Source organism: Ostrinia nubilalis, chromosome 17, assembly GCF_963855985.1.
Source record: "Ostrinia nubilalis chromosome 17, ilOstNubi1.1, whole genome shotgun sequence".
Lineage (NCBI taxonomy): Eukaryota > Metazoa > Arthropoda > Insecta > Lepidoptera > Crambidae > Ostrinia > Ostrinia nubilalis.
In genome coordinates this window covers 7,127,418-7,149,633 of record NC_087104.1, presented here as the reverse complement: position 1 = coordinate 7,149,633, position 22,216 = coordinate 7,127,418, and the positions used below count along the sequence as shown (strand labels likewise).

At 36.9% G+C, this 22,216-nt stretch overlaps 1 protein-coding gene across 1 annotated transcript in view; it reads right to left on the bottom strand.

Moving 5' to 3' along the window:
* Nucleotides 1-22,216, bottom strand: part of LOC135079960 (uncharacterized) — a 134,337-nt gene that overhangs the window by 92,956 nt on the left and 19,165 nt on the right. Inside the window, exon 8 of the mRNA XM_063974605.1 lies at nt 8,829-8,912. Coding sequence (XP_063830675.1) covers nt 8,829-8,912 — 84 coding nt within the window. The remainder of the gene's footprint in view (nt 1-8,828; nt 8,913-22,216) is intronic.

Here is a 22,216-nt window from a genome sequence, read left to right as displayed (position 1 = left end):
GTAGAGCGACGCGACAACCAAACGGCACTTAATAGTTATTTAAAGGGAGCTTGTTTCAAACAGCAGATAAAGACGAAAACTTCAAGGTGAGAGTGAATAGGCAAATGTATAATCCTAGACAGCATCTCACTTAACATCAGGTGTGTTTGTAGGCAAATAACACCGTTCTTTGTTCTGCATTAAAAACTAATAACTGGAGCTAGGTACATAGTACATAACTTGGAGATAGTGTTTGGCCACCTGTGATTTGTTCATCTGTCCTTTTTCTGGCCCTTGATGAAAAAAGTGTGCGTACACTAGATTTTGGACTTTTTAAAAGTTATATTAGATGTGCTCAGTTTTCTGTGACTTTCTTCAGTATACAGAATAGTGCGTCCCAAAAAGCTCTCACACTTGACAGGTCCTCCAGGGTTCCGAGCAACGGGGGCGATAGCATCTCCGAGACCAGATTGAAATTTAAAACTCGTAAGCCACCCGAAATGACTGGAGACAACTTGGGGGGGACTTCGAACTGCTTAATTATTGTGTTTCGTTTGCTATGATAAAACCAATGTCTTTCTAGTATGACAATTTCAAGAGATGGCTGTGTACCTAAGTAAGTATATTTTGGCCCCTAACAAAAAAGTATGCCTATACTAGATTTTAAACTTTCTTGAAGTTAAATTGGGTCTCACATGTGCTTTGTCTTTTTATGTCTTTTTCCACTATACAGAATAGGGCGTCACAAAAACCCTCTCACACTTGACAGGTCCTCCAGGGTTCCAAGCAACGGGGGCGATAGCATCTCCGAGACCAGATTGAAATTTAAAACTCGTAAGCCACCCGAAATGACTGGAGACAACTTGGGGGGGACTTCGAACTGCTTAATTATTGTGTTTCGTTTGCTATGATAAGATCAATGTCTTTCTAGTATGACCATTTCAAGAGATGGCTGTGTACCTAAGTAAGTATATTTTGGCCGCTAACAAAAAAGTATGCCTATACTAGATTTTAAACTTTCTTGAAGTTAGATTGGGTCTCACATGTGCTTTGTCTTTTTATGTCTTTTCCACTAGGTATACAGAATAGGACGTCACAAAAACCCTCTCACACTTGACAGGTCCTCCAGGGTTCCAAGCAACGGGGGCGATAACATCTCCGAGACCAGATTGAAATTTAAAACTCGTAAGCCACCCGAAATGACTGGAGACAACTTGGGGGGGACTTCGAATTAAAAAGATGACATATTATTAAATCTCTTCCGCCTAAAAATAAACCTTTCTTTGAAAACTTTGAGACGGTAGAGTATTATAATTTGTTCCGTCTAACGTTTTGAATTGTTGAAGTGGGCTTCAATTAGGTACTTATTTTCATGTGCCGTTATAAATGTTTTGTACACACGAAACACTTGTTTTCTCGTGGTACAAAATGCACTTAGTACTTCATTCTTTATGTTTATTAGTGTAGGTAGATAACAGAAAACATATTTATCGGATGATATTCTTGTTCTTCTATCGTAACTTCGTAATTAGACCGCTAAGAAACTTACTCATATGACACATTATAGCAAAAATTATAAAGTATGCTCTAATTAACTTTCTACATCCCACAGCATAAGTGAACTAAGTAAATTATGGAGCTAGGTGGATGGTGGTGTGTAAAATTACCTAAGATACTCTATTACAAACAGTAGAAGATGCTTCTACACCTCTATTATCATAAAGGGTTTAACGCAGGAGTAGTTCAAACATGTACAGTTAGCGTCAAATAGTTCTGACTGTACCTAAATCTACAAACTTTAATTTACTATACTTCCATCATGTAACTTTCAACCTCCACGCTAGCTCAACCAAGATGTCGCATCTTTCGTGCATGCAATATCGGCACGAGTCCCGCGATATTACACGATGTATCCCAGACTCAGTACGGTACGGTACGTCTGACTCAATTATCGTCGCAGCAGACCTTCCAATCTCGCCTCTAGCACGACGCTGCATATCCTGCGATTAATTTCGGAAACGGACTCCTTCGTATTGCTTTTTGGACGTTGTAATTTTATTTTTACGGTCCTAAATATTGAGTCATCTTTCTTAGCATATTTACGTATTGATTTCACTACATATTTCAGTGTTGTGAGAGGTTCATTGTTGATTTAGGATTTTCAAAAAGATCTATGAGAACTAATCTCAATAATGGCGATTCACAATGTTGATACAGGATTGTGTGGTAAAGGCAGAAACTTGAAAGAAGATTGAAATCTGAGTGACAGGTTTTTTTTAAATCTCCGGCTGAAATCGCCGGAGTTCGGTTTCAAACAAAACAATTTCTTGAATATTAAATCAATAATGTATTTTTTAGAGCAAGTTTTTTAGTTTCTCGCGAATGTCTACGAGCAAACTTGTAGTCTCCATACTTTATAGACGTTTATTTATGTACAAGGTTTTAAATTTACAAATGAAGTTAACATTTTACAGTAGTTTTTTTTTAGGTAGTTCCTTCGTTTTATCCAACTTGTACTGCAACAGTATTATTACTCGTGAAACATTTTGCGCAAAACAATAGCGGTAGCTCACCGGATACTTTTATTTACAGTGTACACTTATGTTTACACTAATAACATTTTATAGCTACGGCTTTAGCTGTAGGTGGGTACTTTAATAATAATACCAACAGCCTAATTACACAACTCAATCCTTTTGTTGGCAGCGACTCGACCTTCTGCTCTGTTATTGTTTACCCGCCGAAATACTGGAGCTGTTGCTTGCTTATACTCAATGTAAATTGCCCCTGAAATTGCTTACAAGTACAAACCGTGTTCAATAATATTTTTGTTGTAAACAGTTGTATAACTAGCCCATTTATATTCTGCAGCCGTTTAAAACATAAAAACTAAGTTTGTATCAGAAATTGTTTTTAAATTGCTCGAGTTACGTATAATGTTAAAATATTTTCACTAAAAGTAACTCAATAACGTTGTATCAAGCGATTTTTTGTAACGATACTCGGCTAGCTAAAAATATCGCAATACATTTTCTCATCGTTTCATAATTTCACCTAATGGAGCCTTTGAGTTTGAGGCAGCTCAAAAGAAGTTCAAATAAATAGGACGGGGCCTAATGATGTGCACAAGCCACAAAGTGAACAATCACACCACGTCTACAAACACCATATTTGCTCTTATCAAACGCGAGATACAAATCGTTATCGTAGGAACGCAAACAAATCTGCGAGCACTTAGAATGAGTCGTTAAATTGTGACTTCAAAGTGAACGTGTACACTCATTTCGTTTGATATTTCTCAGACATAAGGGTTGTGTACTAACTAGATGTATGGTACCTGCGACTTCATATGCGTGTAAATATTTTATAAACGAGTGCCTTGTTTACGATTCTATCATTTTCCAATTGATCATGAACTCTCATTTTGATGGAGCTGCGTGGAAGAGAAGGGTCAAGCTTTTATCTCAAGCTCTACATGATTCATCGAAGTAACATATAACCCCATATGTGTTATTGTTGAAAAGTGTACGAAAGTATGCATCAACAGCTATTTTGTCACTATAAGTAATATGCGGACGACTGACTCAGTATCTGTTCAATACTGATTCCCTTCAGAGTTAAAGAGGCAGAAGAATAGTTGGAATCAAAACCTTACGGTACACTGCACACCAGAGCGTTAGTCTTCGAGCTAAATAAAGCGTTTTATTGCAGAACTCAATTGGACATGCGAGTGCTCGGTTATAACTGGATAGTTCCTGTAACGAGCTGTAACGTAAATAAGTGGGTCAGAAGTATCCAGTATGGCAGCACGGGCGTTACGGTGGGCGGCGGCGTCTCCGAGACGCAACAGGCAAGGGGGGGTTGGGTAGTGGGTACTACCTAACTCCCCCCTACCCACTACCCACCACCGCGCAACAGGCGCCGCGCCCGACTTACTTGTTGAATCGACCGACCTACTAACGTTACCATGAAGACGCGCCGCGAAAAATGGTCAAACCAAACGTTACCGAGATACTAGATATTTCATGAGGAAAAAACGGCGAGAACCGAATTTATCACTTATTAAATCCACTCGCCCACAAATAGAAAACTAGAAAGGGGTTTATCACAAAAGCTTCGTACTCGTATCTCCAGGTGGGTGGTATTCTTGTAACGTGCCAATGGAAAGTGATTATTCGGATTCCAGAATATGTTAACGCTACACGTGTAACCTGATTGTTGTTAAAGGCTTTAAGGAAGCTCTGCTTTAATCAACATAATCGTACACTCAATTGACCTGACGTAGTAACAAAAAAATACACTTCCACCTTCCCACGTTTACGTATTTAGTTGAAATCGTGTGTATTTTAAGAAATGACACCTTACACGGAAACCGTGTTAGAGACGAACATTGCTGACACACGAAAAATCTGAACATGTAACTTCCATTGGAGTGTGAACAATCATCCTCATTTAATATTAATAGAGTACCAATCGTGAATAATGTCAAGTGGCACTTGGCACATTATTATGCGAGGCAGCCGTCGGAATATCAAAGTGAAAACGTGCAGGTCTAAATAAGACGGTGTGAATTGAGCAGTAGGCTCAGTCCTAATATAACTAATATGTTTTATTAAATTGTACCCTACAAAGAGACTATTTTAGTAAAGAGCCATTTAATATGAAACGCCTACACTCCTAAGATTTAATATTGGCCGAAATTCTCAAAAGAACTCGACTGTGTAGGTGTAGATGACGATTCCTCCGTATTAAACTCTAAATATAAATCTCCTGATTTTCAGGTGTAATACTTTGACAATGTTATAAAATAAATATGTATGACTCTACTATTGCGTTCTACAGAGTTCATAATCGGTCGAAAAGCTCACATACTGATTCTCTGCATAATATTTTGTAATACATATTATGAAGAGAGCAAAATGAAAAACCATATTTTTCTAATTTACCTTTAAATTCTGTCCTTGACACATACATATTTTGCCATTCGAATACTTCCTCTACAGCAAGTCTTGCAATCGAAGTGCACTGTTGGTTGGTATTACATTGGCAACTGCATTTAACTGCTTGAAATGTAATTCTTCTGATTAGAGCCTTAAGGTAGCTAATGTAGCTAGCTAGCTTATAACCTGCTAACATTTCAATGAGTCTACTGCACCACGCACGCTGGTACGCGTCTCAGCGTCGCGTCGCTTGAGCGTTACGCGTGGTGTTAACGCGCCAAAACCCCAGCACTGCACTTGTCACATCCTACACCATATTAATTTTCAGTTTCAAGCTCGTGTATTTCATAAGATACCGCGCGCCTTAAAGTAACTCTTTAAAACCTAGTAACATGTCAATGAGCCTACTGCACCACCACACTGGTACGCGTTTCGGCGCCACCGCGTCGCGCGTCGCTTGAGCGTTACGCGTGGTGTTAACGCGCCAAAACCCCAGCACTGCACTTGTCACATCCTACACCATATTAATTTTCAGTTTCAAACTCGTGTAACTGCAGAAATGTATGTAGTCCATTTGTCTAGAGCCTTAGTGTAGCTCTTTAAAACCTAGTACCATTACAATGAGCCTACTGTACCACCACACTGGTACGCGTCTCGGCGCCATCGCGTCGCGCGTCGCTTGAGCGTACGCGTGGTGTTAACGCGCCGACACCCTAGCACTGCACTTGTCACATCCTACACCATAATAATTTTCAGTTTCAAGCTCGTGTAACTGCAGAAATGTAGTCCATTTGTCTAGCTAGAGCCTTAATGTAGCTCTTTAAAACCTAGTAACATTGCAATGAGCCAATTGCATGAGCGCGTCGCTTGAGCGTACGCGTGGTGTTAACACGCCGACACCCTAGCACTGCCCTTGTCACATTTTATTTTTTTATTTGGTTTACCAGAAATTGTTACATTGATGCTTACATCCTATACCATGTTAATTTTCAGTTTCAAGCTCGTGTATTTCATAAGATACCGCGCGCCTTAAAGTAGCTCTTTAAAACCTAGTAACATTTCAATGAGCCTACCGTACCACCACACTGGCACGCGTCTCGGCGCCATCGCGTCGCGCGTCGCTTGAGCGTACGCGTGGTGTTAACGCGCCGACACCCTAGCACTGCACTTGTCACATCCTACACCATATTAATTTTCAGTTTCAAGCTCGTGTATTACATAAGTTAACGCGCATCAAGCTTATGTTGAAAATTATGTGACACGGCATATTATACAAACAGCTAGTGAACACAAACTGCTGCTATGGTACATACATGGTGCCGATATTAATTGGCAGCACTCTATGTAGTTTTCACAGTTTATGTAAAAGACATTATTTAAAGAAACAAAATCCTGCAATTTTCTGTTATTTATGAGAAAGAAGCGTATAATGTTATTTTCATGAGGTGCAGTGAAAGAGGAGTGTATGTTACATAAAGTTTAGAAAACTGAAAATAGTTGGTTTCATGAAATTTTTTGATCACAGATGTTATCCAAAATTATTTATTTGGTTAAATCGACCTATTTTCAATTTCGAATGAAGACATACAATCATCATGGAAGACAATCTCACTTCAAACAGTATTGATAAAATCGTTTTTAATACTTTTTGTTAATCCGCTTATGAGCTTTTAAAACATTAATAAATAATAATTTGCTACAAATACACAAATTGTATAAAGTAAAACTGCTTTATTAATACAATTTATTCAATACAGCGAGCATACCTAATAAACATTTGCGAATGAATACCGAATAATTTCAGAACTATTTTGTAGCATCACGGATGAAATACACTCAGTCGAGTTCCGTGAAATAATTTTACATCTGTTATGAAAAGCGAAATATCCGGCACGAGAAAATGTTTATGCAAAAACAGAAATAAAGGCATAAAAGGATAATTCCAGGTAGCGCGATCAATATCAACGTAGAGGATTTCTGTCATTTCATAAATTGTATTCAGCACGCAAAATGCTGCTGACAGAATAATATTTTACTTTATTAATTTGTGTTTATTGTCACATCGGGCTGGAAGATGTAATGTGGGCAGGTCTCCTACTAGGTGGACCGACGATCTGGTAAAGGTCGCGGGAAGAGCCTGGATGCGGGCAGCGCAAGACCGTTCATTGTGGAAAACCTTGGGGGAGGCCTATGTCCAGCGGTGGACGTCATTTGGCTGAAACGAACGATTGTCACATCATATTACGAGTATTAGTTTAGATAGATTATTTTTGTTGTTATTTGCCTGAAATGAAGGTGTTGTAATAGAAAAACTGTCTTGGTTATTAGATAAGATTTATGTAACAAAAAAATACATTGGAATAGTGAGACTACATGAGGTATATTATCGTAGGTAACGAGACTAAATTCCTCGCCGAGTTTCTCATCAGCAACTGATATCTTTTACGATAGGATTTAATTAATATAAGATCATTTTAGCCCCCTCTGTGGTCTAGTGGAAAGACCAGTACCTAGATTTTTTTAAGAAAAATTTTTTTTTGTTTTCACATAGATTTTATCTCCGTAATAATTAATCAATAATTCATTCATATAAGTAGGGGTAGGTACCCGGAAGGCCTATACAATAATACAAGGAATTTTATTGAGTATCATTAAAACCAAGATTGACATTATTATCAAATTCAATAGAAACAAAATATCTTATTGTACGCGACTTCCAAGTATTCCCTTTAAGCAGTACCTTCAATTGAAAGCTATTGAATTACCGGACTTGACTGAATCCAGCTAAAATAAATAAATAATCAGAACTATAGACTCAAATAGGTTTGCTCGTTACCTGGAAAATCGGGAACCAGCAAATTAACGTCCTACGTAAATTCTAAAAACACCGGTTTGTATAAATAAATAGGATGGCTGTTTACATTCGTTGTATATTTGCTGATGACATACAGGGTGGAATTTTGTAATGCCACCTCCAGGGAAAGTACTCTTAATACTGTAGATAGAAAATTTTACTGAAAGAAAACATTCCTTTATTTTTGAAAAGAAAAAGAACTGCATTCATAGATTTTCGAAAAATTTTCGAAAATTCACTACCATACCATACAATTTTCTGCACATAATTAAAGTAATGTAAGATTTCATGGTATTCCTTTCATTTGATTTATCAAGTTTGTTAGATATATTTCATCCTTATACTTAACCCTAACGATCGATGCAATAAAAATACAGGGTGTAATTTTTAACAGATTTTAGTTGGTTCGATTCCCGGGTGTGGCAAGCAAATTTTTGGAAATCTTTGAATGTGGTTCTATTTCTTTTCAAAAATAAAGGAATGTTTTCTTTGAGATTTTTTTTCTATCTACAATATTAAGAGTACTTTCCCTCCAGGTGGCATTACAAAATTCCACCCTGTATACATTGGCGCGTATGCATCCAATAATTTTTAACTGAATCTGTGACAAAACTCTCAAGTGCATCTCTCTGAAGTGTTATCACATGGGAACACTTTTGAGGAACCTGAACAGACGCGTATTAAAATCAAATAAAATAAGTTAGATAGAATTTCACTCGCCTGTCAAACTAACGCAACTATAAAACTATTGTATCATCAACGTAGGTAACAATCAGTGGGTCTAGACTAGATAAAGTGCACATTATAATGCCAAACCAGTCGAAAAATGGTCGAAAGGCCTTTTTTTGTATGGAGTTATGATTATGACGAATTTGATTTTCTATCGTTCGGTCAAAAAGTGCAACTTGTCTAGGAGGGCAGATGTATAACGTCGACGGTGAGATCGACGTTTTGCCACACGTAATAAGAGCTAATCTTACTAAATGTATAGCTGTCAAGGTACGTGTAAAATGTATGAAGAAATAATGGGTGGTTACTACAAAAATGTGACTTACCAACGAGCGCCAGTATGACGGTGAGCAGCGGTGCCGCCGGGAACGTCACGGTGACGTTAAACTCTAGCATTTGCAGCAAGTCCACTGGAAAGAAAATACTTATTTAAATATATGTTAGACCAAGCGCTACTGGATGGAACAAGGTTATAATGAAAACAGTAGTAATTATGTAAACCCTGGTCTTCCTAATATGAATAAATAAATAAATAAGTAGTTGGTTCATAAATGATGATCAACCTAGTTTAATGAAAACACTACGGTTACATACGTAGATAGATTGTAAGAGGTATGTGATAATAAATAATTTCAAGCTATGGAAATGGATGAATGGAAACAGCATTTGAAACAAACAGAATGAAACCTAGAACATCTGGGGGCACGCAGTGCCCCCACCAAGTCGAGCAAAAAAGCGGCACGGCCGTACCATCCTTTTCTCGAAGCAATTCAGGCCATTTTCGACTGCCTGTAACTTCGTTGTGGATAAAACTAGAAGGCTGAATTTTCATTAGCTATGCAGGCATTGTAAAGACACGGTATATTTAAAATTTCATTCAATTTGAACCAGTAGTTTAAGAATTATAACGGGTCAAAGTTACTTAATTTTGTCACTCACTGACTCACCGATCATCAAAACTCTAAGGCACTTCTAGCAGACCTAGAAGCTTCAAATTTGGAATATAAGTAGTGTTTGGTGTATGAATCAAGGAAAAACTAAAATATTTGGGGGCACGGTAGTGCAACCGCCAAGTCGAGTAAAATTTTTCAATTTCGGTCCAGTTTTCTAGATACATAACTGCTGTCTACAAAATACAAAAAGAAATGAGATTTGGGGGCACGGTAGTGCAACCGCCAAGTCGAGTAAAATTTTTCAATTTCGGTCCAGTTTTCTAGATACATAACTGCTGTCTACAAAATACAAAAAGAAATGAGATCCCATCAAAAACAATACTTGTCAAAAAAACCAAGTCTCGCAACTCAGTTGTTCTACGGTAAAAAGTTGTGAGATCCATGTAATACCAAGTCCAGGCCAGGAAATCTTTAACGTTTTACATAAATATATTGACTTGGCCATCGCACTAAATAATTTAATTTACACGTGTTTTCATGCGATGGCCAAGTCAATATATTTATGTAAAACGTTAAAGATTTCCTGGCCTGGACTTGGTATTACATGGATCTCACAACTTTTTACCGTAGAACAACTGAGTTGCGAGACTTGGTTTTTTTGACAAGTATTGTTTTTGATGGGATATGTATTTAGTTGAGGATACTTGATAGTTTGAAAAGAGAGTTTTAAACTGTAAAAAACTTTACCCTGGTAAAACTTGAAATAGTTTTTACCCAGTTAATGAAAGTTGTGAATGATATTCTTTCTGGTACAGATCGAAATTCAGGAAGTTTACCAGGAAGGTTTAGCTGAAAGTTACCTGTTAACAACACCTAACAGGTTACCAACACTAAGGCTGAGTTGCACCACCTTATTTAGACCGTAAGGCTACTTCACCACCGGGTATCCGGCGCCGGTTAGCCGGCAACCGGGACATGTGAAAAGGGCCTAACTATAACGATAACCGGCGTTATTTATATGGAGATTGACCGATTTTTGACGTTTGTCAAAGTTAAAGTAAGATGGTGCAAGTTGCAGGTGCTAAACCGAGTATTATGAGGCATCCCTAGAGCCTGCGCGCACGCTCGCGGTCATCCGCATGAATGTTTCACGACCACGAGTTATGGTAGCGCGGAGACGCCGGATCATTAGTAGTATTCCGGTTTTTGAAAGGGGGACACACCGAAATTCACGTGTGCGAAGCGGAAAAAATTCAAAAATAAAGTTACTTGTTAACACCTAAAAGGTTACCAACACTAAAGTTACGAGTGCTAAACCGAGTATTATGAGGCATCCCTAGAGCCTGCGCGAACGCTCGCGGTCATCCGCATGAATGTTTCACGACCACGAGTAATGGTGGCGCGGAGACGCCGGATCATTCTTTACGAGCCGACGACGGCCGGTTAAAATATACGTTTATCGGCTACTTGAAAGTCGATATCTTGGCATAAGGAGTCCTTTGTGGAAATTGAAAATATCGCCGGAAAAGCTTCGGATTTCGTATGCTTTCTTTGAAGCAATACGGAGAAGTGAACTGTTCGCGCTACATTCAAATCCTAATTGAATAAAGATATTATTTCCACATCAAATTTCACTATAACGTAATCCACATTCCTGGAATATCAAACACGCCGAATGAGCTTTGACGTAACAGGATTGCGAATGCAGGTCACGCGCCATCACAGAATTCTCTCGAAAATCCAGCTGCATAACAGAAACTCGAAAATCCATTTCCGATGGGAAACTGCATTAAACCAATATTTAGTTGGAAGTACATTAGCGAGTAAAAGGGTCAGCGAAACTCCACCGAAACGGATTTGGTCCATGTGTCGCGCCGTGAGTTTTTTCGAAAGCATATACGTAATAAGATAAAGGTTTTATCGTCTTTTCGTTAGCATAGTTCACGTGCTCGGCTCGGCTTTGCGGACGGTTGTTTGCGCACGGTGGGATAATCCCCGTACAGTTACAGCATCGAATATGGGAACCCCCGTTTTGTGTCGTCTTTTGATGTTGACGTAAGTGAATACGGTCTGAGGCCCCGTGAAAGAGTTGCGTATACGTCGATGATACGTTGAGTTTTGATGTGAAAAGGTTTCAGTTGATACCCTATTGCGTTTAAAATAGCACAAGAATGAAGAAATAAAATGTTCAGACCAAAATAGAAATAATTAGCTTTTTCTTTCACGTAATTGTTAGTGACTTTTCACACGGTACAAGCTGAATTGTGTAGGGTGCATCGTTGAACAGTGAACCGGCCTTTTTTCTAAATGCTCTAATTAGCTGGAAAATGAAGCTAAAAATGTCGTTATGGTCTTATCAGTCAGGTAATTTAATAAGGTTTCTAATTTTTAGGCTATAATTAGCCTCAGCAATAAAACGGAAACATAATTCAAGTTTAAAAAAAAAATGAAATTTGGCTCACTGTGTACTACGGGTAGTGTTCACTGAACCACCCACATTTCAACAGTGAACCATGTAGTTCATTACGAGTAAAAATTATAATTTTGGAAAATAAACAACATAATTTTAGATAATCAGCTTTTATTTTTACAACACAAAAATCAAATGAAAATAAAAATGCTTATTTCAACAAACAGTCTTCATTTAAAAATCACAGAAACCAAAAAATAACAACGAAACTCACACAAAACCCAAATTAAAAGAAAAATGCTTCTTTTAACAAAAATAACTAAACATTGTCTAATAAAGCCTTCAAGTAATCAATAATCAACCTTTTTGGTGGTAAACAAAAAGTCTTCATTTAAAAAATCACAGAAAACAAAAATAACACAAGACACAATTGAAAAGAAAAATCCTTCTTTAAACAAAAATAACTGAAAATTGCCTCTTAAAGCCTTTAGGTAATTAATCAACCGTTTGGTGCTTAAATAAAAAACAGTCAACCGGTTCACTGTGTACTTTGAAAACCTGGTTCACTGTTCAAAACATACACTATTCAACTTATGAGTCCACAAACAATAAGAAGTACGCGGAATGGTCATCATGGAATGTGCTCATTAAACAGATAAAACTACAATAATTTTGATACCAAATAGATTTCGTACTTAATATAAATAGCAAAATATACAAAAATCGTAAGGCTTCTCTGAAAAAACTATCTTTTTTCGTCGAGAAAGAAAGAATTCGCAGCCACACGTCACACCTTAGCCACAGTCGCCGGCGCACTACGGGAGAGGGGAAGGGCGTCCACGAGACACGTAGTGACTCGTTTGGTGGAACTGGCAATGTCATACTTTTTGAAATATGGCGGTGGTTCAGCGTATCTGGTTGGTTCACTGTTCGACTACCCACCCTACTCCTGCGGTTACAAACATGTGAATTCAAAGAACGAAATGTAACATCACCCACGTTAACTTAGAATTGCAGGTGAACATTTTAATATTTGTTTCAAATGAAAAATTGTAAATTACGACGTCATCGTTCATCATTCATCACGCGATATTAATATCGCGCCCGGCCAGTCCGCGGCGCGCTTCCTGCGATTTACTGCCGTTTTCATATATCACATGACCAAGTATTGGTCCACCGTCTATTTGCAAAAATAGTTCACGGATATTCTAGGGAAATGAATTACATACCAATATTCCAATATTTTCAATTTTAATTTCATTTGGCCGTATGCTTCCACAGCATTCGTTTCCGATATGAAAATCTCTACGTGGAATATTCGACATTTCACTGGTTTGCAATTTATTATTCTCTGCAAATAGTATGAAATATACATTATTGAGAGCATTTTCAGTAGTAAATTTACTCGACACTAAAAATCTTTTTGTCAAGTACCTACTAATTTTAACTCTATCTAAGACGCTTGAAGAATATTATCTAGATATTTTTATGATAATTGCCTGCTCTAATAGTCCACGGTTGTAAACTACAGCCGCGGGTGTGGGTTCAAACCCCACTAGGGGCAAATGGTAGTATGATTTTACCGAATACAGTATTTCAGACTTTACGTTTTTGCTGTAAAATCGCCTATATCACAACTGGATAAAATGCCACAATGTTTAGCTTGTCACGCCATTATTTGCACCTATTTTTGTCCACTATCTACTTGTACAAAACGTGTTCGTCGTTTGGGTCAAGTTAGTTGATACGATAATTGGAATATCGATTTATCATTACACCTTAGGTACGTATTTTCAAAATATAATACGGATGCTAAGTTAAATCTCTCTCGACATCAACGGAGGCGATACTTGTACTTCGTGCCTGTTGAGAGAAGAGCCGTCTAATTGACGCTAAACCTCCTCGAACTCGAAACGTACACGTTAGCTGCTGAGAGCAGGAAAGATGCTCATTTTAGAATTGCAATTTGTGCAAATAATATAATCGGTAGGAAACCTACTATTTAGTATCTACCTAATTTGAAGTAAGAATGAATCGCAGAATTGCTAAATTCAAGTGGCAGTGGGCGGGGCACATAACTCGTAGAGATGATGGCCGTTGGGGCAGGAAAGTTCTCGAGTGGCGACCACGGGCTGGAAGACGTAGCGTGGGCAGGCCTCCTACTAGGTGGACCGACGATCTGGTAAAGGTCGCGGGTAGAACCTGGATGCGGGCAGCGCAGGACCGTTCATTATGGAAAACCTTGGGGGAGGCCTTTGTCCGGCAGTGGACGTCGTTTAGCTGAAACGAATTTGAAGTAAGACTTTAAAATCAATCAATACGATATACATTTCCATAACATAAGTCAGAATTAGCTAGTTTGAATTATAATATTTCGCTTGACTACGTAGGTGTGCACTTTCGTTTCAACCAAAGGACGTCCACTGCTGGACAAAGGCCTTTCCCAAGGATTTCCAGCATGATTGGTTCATAGCTGTCCTAGGCGCTTTTTGCAACCTTCACCAGTCTTTGTCATTCTAAAGAGTGTAAGCTCTACCAAAGTTAAGTCCTTCCTTAATTGTCTTATTATGTAAGAATATTTAATTTATTTAAAAAATCATCGCTTTTGAATCTACCACTATTCACGTATAACTATTGACATTAACTCCAATAATGTGCCTCTAAAACGTAAAAATTCAAATTAGTGTACAACGTATACCATTCACCCTACTTTTCATTGCGTCTTCCCCTCTCTTCACAATCGAGCCCCAGTCAAAAAGTCTTCAGATTTATCGACTCCAGCACATCATTATCTGCTTATTTTCGTTCGCGCCGATACCGTCTAATACCCAGCCGTTGAAAATTACGCTCAATTTGAGAGCGAAATAATTGGCGAATTACAAGGCAAATCGCCTTATGACGAGAAAAAATTGCAAATTAAATACTTAAAGGATTTTCTGCCTCGCGCTCGGCTTGTTTGCGTTCCTTTGTAGAAATCAAACTATGTATCTTGAGATTTCAATGAAAACAAAATCAGTGCAATCATTATAATGCTGATAATGTACGACTCCGACATTATTATCAATCACAATAATCAATTTAGTCAAAAAATCTTCAATAATTTCGCCTATACTACTTATCATCCCAACTAATATCCCAACTAATATTATAAATGCGAAAGTAACTCTGTCTGTCTGTCTGTCTGTTACGCTTTCCCGCTTAAACCTCGCAACCGATTTTGATGAAATTTGGCATAGAGATAGTTTGAGTCCCGGGAAAGAACATAGGATAGTTTTTATCCCGGTTTTTGAAACAGGGACGCGCGCGATAAAGTTTTTCTGTGACAGACAAAATTCCACGCGGGCGAAGCCGCGGGCGGAAAGCTAGTCTTTTATAATACGGAACATCGGTTATATTTTTAATGTTCGCTTTCCCGGTTAAATTTTTTGCACAATCTTTGCAAAACATTTCGTACGAAAATCAATTTGATTAGGCACAAATTCAAGGAGCAAGGCACGTGTAAAGTTTTAACGTTTTATTATTTCGCTAAGTGTTTTGTTTTTCTTACGATATTTTGAAGCGATTACGACCTACCTACGCAATCTTCGATGAAGAGACTCGTAATAATTGCCTTAATGAGATGCTCCACGCTGGTAAGTAGTTTATTATAAACTAAGAGCAATTTCCCTTAACTGGTGCTTAAAGTTATTATTCATACGTGGGTAGTGCGGATCTGAAAATAATGAGCGAACATATTTTAACTGAAATGATTTGAAAGATAAATACAGGTAAAATTATGCTTTCTTCTTACAATAATGCTTATCATTAACAGATCCGGACAAAATTGTGCACACATAATATTCACAAACATTTGGCAAAGGTAGCATGATTTTGATGCGAGCTTTGGGAAACTAAATACCATGAATAGACATCCGCAGGGAAACTAGTTTCAACAGTTTTATAAATCTTAGTCGTTATCAGTGCTAAAAGTTATCTTTTTCTTCTTTCTTAATTGATTTTTTAAGGCAGGTATTTGACAATTGCACCTGGTGTTAAGTGAGATGCAGTCTAGGATGGTACAATCTGCCCTATAAGAGCCTATTCATTCTCGCCTTGAAAAGGCCCAACATTTGTTAGGACTAGTCCTATCTCAGCTGCCTAACAAGTAATTGTGGCCAGACTTAGGTAAGTACACGTATTTACTAACAGCCCAACCTCCTCAATTGAATTGTCGCCGCTCGGTACCTTACCTAAACCTTGCCTGAAATTTCGCGTACCTTGAAACATCCCAAGTAACATTTTACTCCATTTAAGAGTTCAATAGTCGTTCACATGTACTCCACAAGCTGTGTATGTCAGCTGTATACGAGCTGTATAGCTTGCTATAATGCTTTTATAGAACCAGTTTGGGCACAAATTAGACAGCTTTAAGTTCACTATGGCTATACATTAGCAGTATAATAGCATTATAATAGCAGTTTAAGTAGTAACATCGTACTTAAGGCTGACTTACGGCACTATATGGGACGCAGTGTGAACCATACAACGTACGTGAGGACAATAAAGAGTAACAAGTGGCTAAATGCACAGCTTTCAAAGTTATAAAGTCCGACAAAAGTACTTCAATGCTACCTAAAGTTCACGTGTGTCTTAAATTATTTCCACATTTTAATATTAGTTTGGTATTTGTACGTGAGTGCCAAGAGGGAAACAACTCGGGCGGATAATCATTTATGCAAATAATAACACGGGTTTTAAATACTTAATAATGTTAATGCCATTGGGAATGCAACTTTATCGTGAAATGTATACATATTTACAGCTAAAATATTTACGCGCCTCTGTAAAAACGCGATATTCATTTTAAAATATTTAAAACTGGCTGAGAGGAAATCTACAATTTTCAGTTTTTGATATTGGATTGGCATTATAATTATATTACGGTAATTAATTATAACATGAAACCAAAACTCAATCGCTCTATCTGCGAATTTTGTGATAAATCTGCATTAATTTTGGAGATTTATTTGGTAAATATTTTAGGTTATGTAGAACAAAATGGTGGAAATGAAATACGGCTATGTGAACTGTTATAACTCCAATTTAATGCGGTGAGCGTATATTAGGTTCACATGTGTTCTGTTAGAATGCTGTTATCTACAGGGTGTTAGGTAAATGGGTATATGAGCCGACACTAGCCCATGTTAACATGGTCATATAAATGGTATGGTGAAGTCAGAAAATTGATATCTTCATTTTAATTATTTAAATTTTCATACAAATCGGAATTTATAAAATTTATTTGTATGAAAATTTAAAAAAATAAAATGATGATATCAAATTTCTGACTTCACCATACCATTTATATGACCATGTTAACATAGGCTAGTGTCGGCTCATATACCCATTTACCTAACACCCTGTATATGAAGTTCCACATTTGTACCACTACAGCGCTAATGTCTATAAATTTATTCTAATGTGAACTTATGTACAGCTTTAAGATGTACCTAGTTCAGGTCAATTGTGTATCTTTAATTCTTTCAAATACTGAAATTTTAGAGATCCGCAATAAAAATTATTAATGTCCGTTAAATCGCCTAGCCCAGGTACTAATAGTCAAGTATGAATACCTAAAGCATCAGACGGTAGTGTTCCCGGTTTAAATTCGTTTATTATGCTTGACAATTTATTCAAAGCGGAATGAGGAATACGATTTTCAATAGCCCATGTTCTTATTTTTTTTTTGCGAAAGGTTAAATAATTGTCCAAATCAAAATGGTATTCACTATCACAAGAACTGCAATCATCACACTCTGATATCTGGTATATTTTGAAGGGAAATTTCAGGTTCAGGCATAATATTTTCCTCTGCATCATGTACAGAACCACCATGAACAACTAAAAACAGGCTTGGGGAAATGTGTAATAGAATATCACATTCACATTCGTGTTCAGCTTAAAGCAAATAAGAGTAGTACTTGTGGACAAATAAACTGCTATTGATGTTAATGGACAACACATATAGTCCTTTTAACAGCCTACAGTGTACATGCGAACCATTGAAACACTTTTGTACAGATAGTAAAAAAAGGTTATTTTAATTATCACAAACAAGTCCTACTACAGCTACTAGCTGTATAACAGTCTAAAACAAGTAAACATAACAGCCTTTGGCTTTATAAATGACCACGTGTGTTCTATTAAAATGCTAGCTCTATAACATCGTACAAGTAGGCCGTTAAACAGCGGTTGCCGTATCTCTACCCTCCTATAATGCTCTTAGTCAGATGGCTGACTAAAGGATAGTTGTTAGAGTATTATAACACCAACAATCGTATAAAAGTATAACTCTACACTAGTCTACACTCCTATAAGTCCCTTAGACAGGTATAGGTGTAATTAATTGCAATAATACAGCTTATACATCACGAGTGAACTGTACTAATGCTTTAAGTACACATTGGAACTAAATGTGAACTCTTAAATGGAGTAAAATGTTACTTGGGATAAAGCCTTACAACTACTGTAAACGGCATTACATCAAGCCGGAGCGAGCCCGTTTCCCAGTACGAAACACGATTGCGAAGCCAAGAAACACTGCGACAACTCCGCCGAGTTCTCAAAACAAGTCGGGAAATTGTCGTAACTGCTCACGTTTGTTTTCAATAGGGCGGTTATACAGTGTGTCCGGGCATGTAGTGATCAAACTTTAAGGGCAAAATCTAGGGACAATTTTATCGATAAAAATACTTCAAATTTGGGGCTTGACCCATTTATCGCAAAATTACAAGGATTTAAGTTTTTAATTTTTAGTTTTCACCTCTTCCTTAAAAAACAAGTGAAAGCGTGGGTAGCTTAACAATAATAAGCAAATATTTTATATCATGCGATAGCCAATAAAATTATCTATTAGTAGAAGTAGAAAACAGACACAAGTTTCGTACATTTTATGGGAGTAAGAATGGATTTTATTAGAAATAAACATGATTTTTTTCACATCTTTTTCAGTTATTTCCCAACACAAGAAAAACCAGGTCGTTAAGGTATGTTTTATTTGCATTGTATTATTAGTATTTGAGCCATTCTACAAAACGAATGTAAATTTATTAGTCTACATCTATTAGTTTCGACGTAATTGTTGAACTGAGATACCCATTCCCAGCGGCTTCCATAGTAATCGGAATAGGTTGTGTGATTCTTTCAGGCAGTGCATTTTCGCATGTCGCGTACGCTGGAAACCGCTGGGAAGGGGTATCTTTGTTCAACAATTACGTCGAAACTAATAGACGTAGACTAATAAATTTACATTCGTTTTGTAGAATAGCTCAAATACTAATAATAAAATGCAAATAAAATATACCTTAACGACCTGGTTTTTCTTGTGTTGGGAAATAACTGAAAAAGATGTGAAAAAAAATTATGTTTATTTCTAATTAAATCCATTCTTACACCCTTAAAATGTATGAAACTTGTATCTGTTTTCTACTTCTACTAATAGATAATTTTATTGGCTATCGCATGATATAAAATTTTTGCTTATTAATGTTAAACTACCCACGCTATTACTTGTTTTTGAAGGAAGAGGTGAAAACTTAAAATTAAAAACTTAAATCCTTGTAAATATGCGAGAAATGGGTCAAGCCCCAAATTTAAAGTATTTTCACCGATAAAATTGTCCATAGATTACGCCCTTAAAGTTTGATCACTACATGCCCGGACACACTGTATAAAGGCTGGTAGCCTGTACATAGTACATAGGTGTTCTGTTATTCCCAATTCGACACGAACAGGCCAAAATTTCAGGACACTTTAAGTTTGGAAGCAAGTACCTAAACATGATTCTGATTGATTAGCAACTATGGTTAATGTAACACTATCATTATTTAGAATGGCACTGATAGGCAGACAACAAATTTGTTTTTTTTAATTAAGTAAGTTTTAAAAACCAGTAAATGTGTAGGTACACGAATGATTGATTAAATAAAGATGAAATAATATTATCAGTCTTATGTAAACTAAATGATACATTACAGTTCAAGATAAATAAAATGAGCCGAACTGGAATGTAGGTTAAGAAATGTGTTTTCCCAAAACAATTCTGCTTAAGTACCTACTTACGTAATTCTAAGATAACAGAATTCAGGCTAAAACATAAAAAACCAAAGCCGTGTTGTTTCAGACAGTCTGGGCATTAAAATCAGAAAAACTTGTGTTGAATTTGCGACGATGTTTAAGGTCCGAATAAAAGCAATCTTCTCATTAAAAGCAGAGAAAACATTTCGCTGTATTATCTTAATGGTCTAAGAGCCCGTGAACACCAGACCTTCGTTATTTTATATAAGCTGAAAGTTGACAGCGCATGTTCCCAACTCAGGTAAAAACGTTGGGCCATCATGAAGTGTTGGTTATCGTGGGTTTGGCAGCTATAAAATGCTTGTCTGGCAAGAGGTCAGAATTATCTGGCTGATGAGGAAACAATATCTAATTTATTTTTTCCAAAATATTCTTCGAACTCATCCTATGTTCTTCTGATTAATTTCGTGGTGGGTCCAATGACAGTTTAACTTTCCCCCGCGACTAACTAAACTTGACCTTCACTGGTTGTATTTTTATTGGCGGTCAAGTTGTAGATCCTGGCTACACAGGAGCTGCAGCGGTGGGAACGAGAGGTGAGAATATAAAAATCTGCTTTTACGGTATAACTCTGGTCTGGGGTTCACGGGCCCTTGCTCTATAAAGTAGGGTTGTTTTTGCTGGCATCCATTAGCGACAAAAAGGCTGAAGGAAAATATTTCAGCTTCGAGAATTACAAACATCTGAATTACCTGTTAATGGCAAAAAAAGATTCGATAAAAAATTGTTGGAACTCCTTTGTAGAAACAGTTAATTATCTCGCGAAGATCGAGAAGTTAATTCCGATATTTAATTATGCAAATTTTTTTAACTTTTCCACGGGCGCTTTATAAAAGGTATTTCTAACAATTAATTTAGGTGAGTGGTTAGTTGACAACGTTTGGATTATCCGGTGCGAAAAGAATATTTTAACGTTTTAAACTTTTTTGTTGAATGATTACCTACTAGGAATTAGAAATTGCAGGAGTGTCTTTCCGTGTCAAGTTTAACAATTCGTTAGTATACAAGTTCACTTCAATACGATTAGTTTGATTCATATGAAAATGGATGTAATGTCTCTATGGCCCATAATTTGTTACAAGGGTAGCTGCCTAGCTGCGTTATAAGTATTTTCGGGAGCATATTTTTGATTTGGCACTGAATTTCATCGCGGATTCGTGCATTTCGATCATTAAATAAAATATAATTTATTAAAACAATTAAATTAGCAGCGGACAGCATTTCACTGGCGATGGCCGCATGCATTCCACGCTTGCGGTCTTTTTGAGCGCAGCGCTATGTGGATATGTAGAACTATTCCGAAACGCTGTTAAAGTATATTCGACTCTATTTGTCACCGTCACTCATGCTGGCATCTTCTTTGCGTGAGAAGGATGGCAACATTTGGAACTTCGGATAACGTTTTTCGAACTAGCCCTGAATCCCGATGAAACGCGTATCGCGAATTATCGCAGATTCCTATTGAAATGATATTGCATCGTCGGCATTAGCGGCTGTATGCACGCCCTTTGTACAGCTCATAATGATCCGACACAGAACAAAACCACGGGTTTCAGAGCTTCAATTTATTGTGAGTTGATATATTTAAGCTGATTAATAAATACTTTACTCCAATGCTTTTGCGTTCTAGGACATTTCAATATTTATTCATACAATGAGTTGGGTACGCTCTTTGTTCGTTGGCGACATGTTCCATAAATGTTCATATCTTTTCACCGCCATCTACCTACATTAAGTTTTATTTTTACCCTTGCCTAAATTTTCCACGTAACTTTATTACACAATATTACTTTTATTAAATCTTACTACTCTACCTACATGTTTTCTGTACAATCGTGATAAAAACTTTTCAACTATTAATGGTATAAAACGCGAGTTTATTTACACTGAAAGATATAATTCATTTGTTATCATATTATACTGCATTTGTTTATCAAACTTTATTAAAAATGTTCAGTGTACTACAACTTTTAGCGGATAATTAGTCATTTGAAAAATTATATTATACTACATTTGTTTATCAAACTTTATTAAAAATGTTCAGTGTACTACAACTTTTAGCGGATAATTAGTAATTTGAAAAATTAATTTAAGTATTACCGGGAAGCCCTAAGCTATAATAAAGAACTCATCTATGACAGGTTTTCTCTTCGTGGAACAGCATAATCTTTTGACTTGGAGAGCAGTTCGTTAGAATTTTACTATCGCTATACAATCAGTGATATTTAATCTTTTTAAAACTGATACAATTTAGCTTCAACAATTTTTAAACACAAACAAAATATTCACCTCTTTA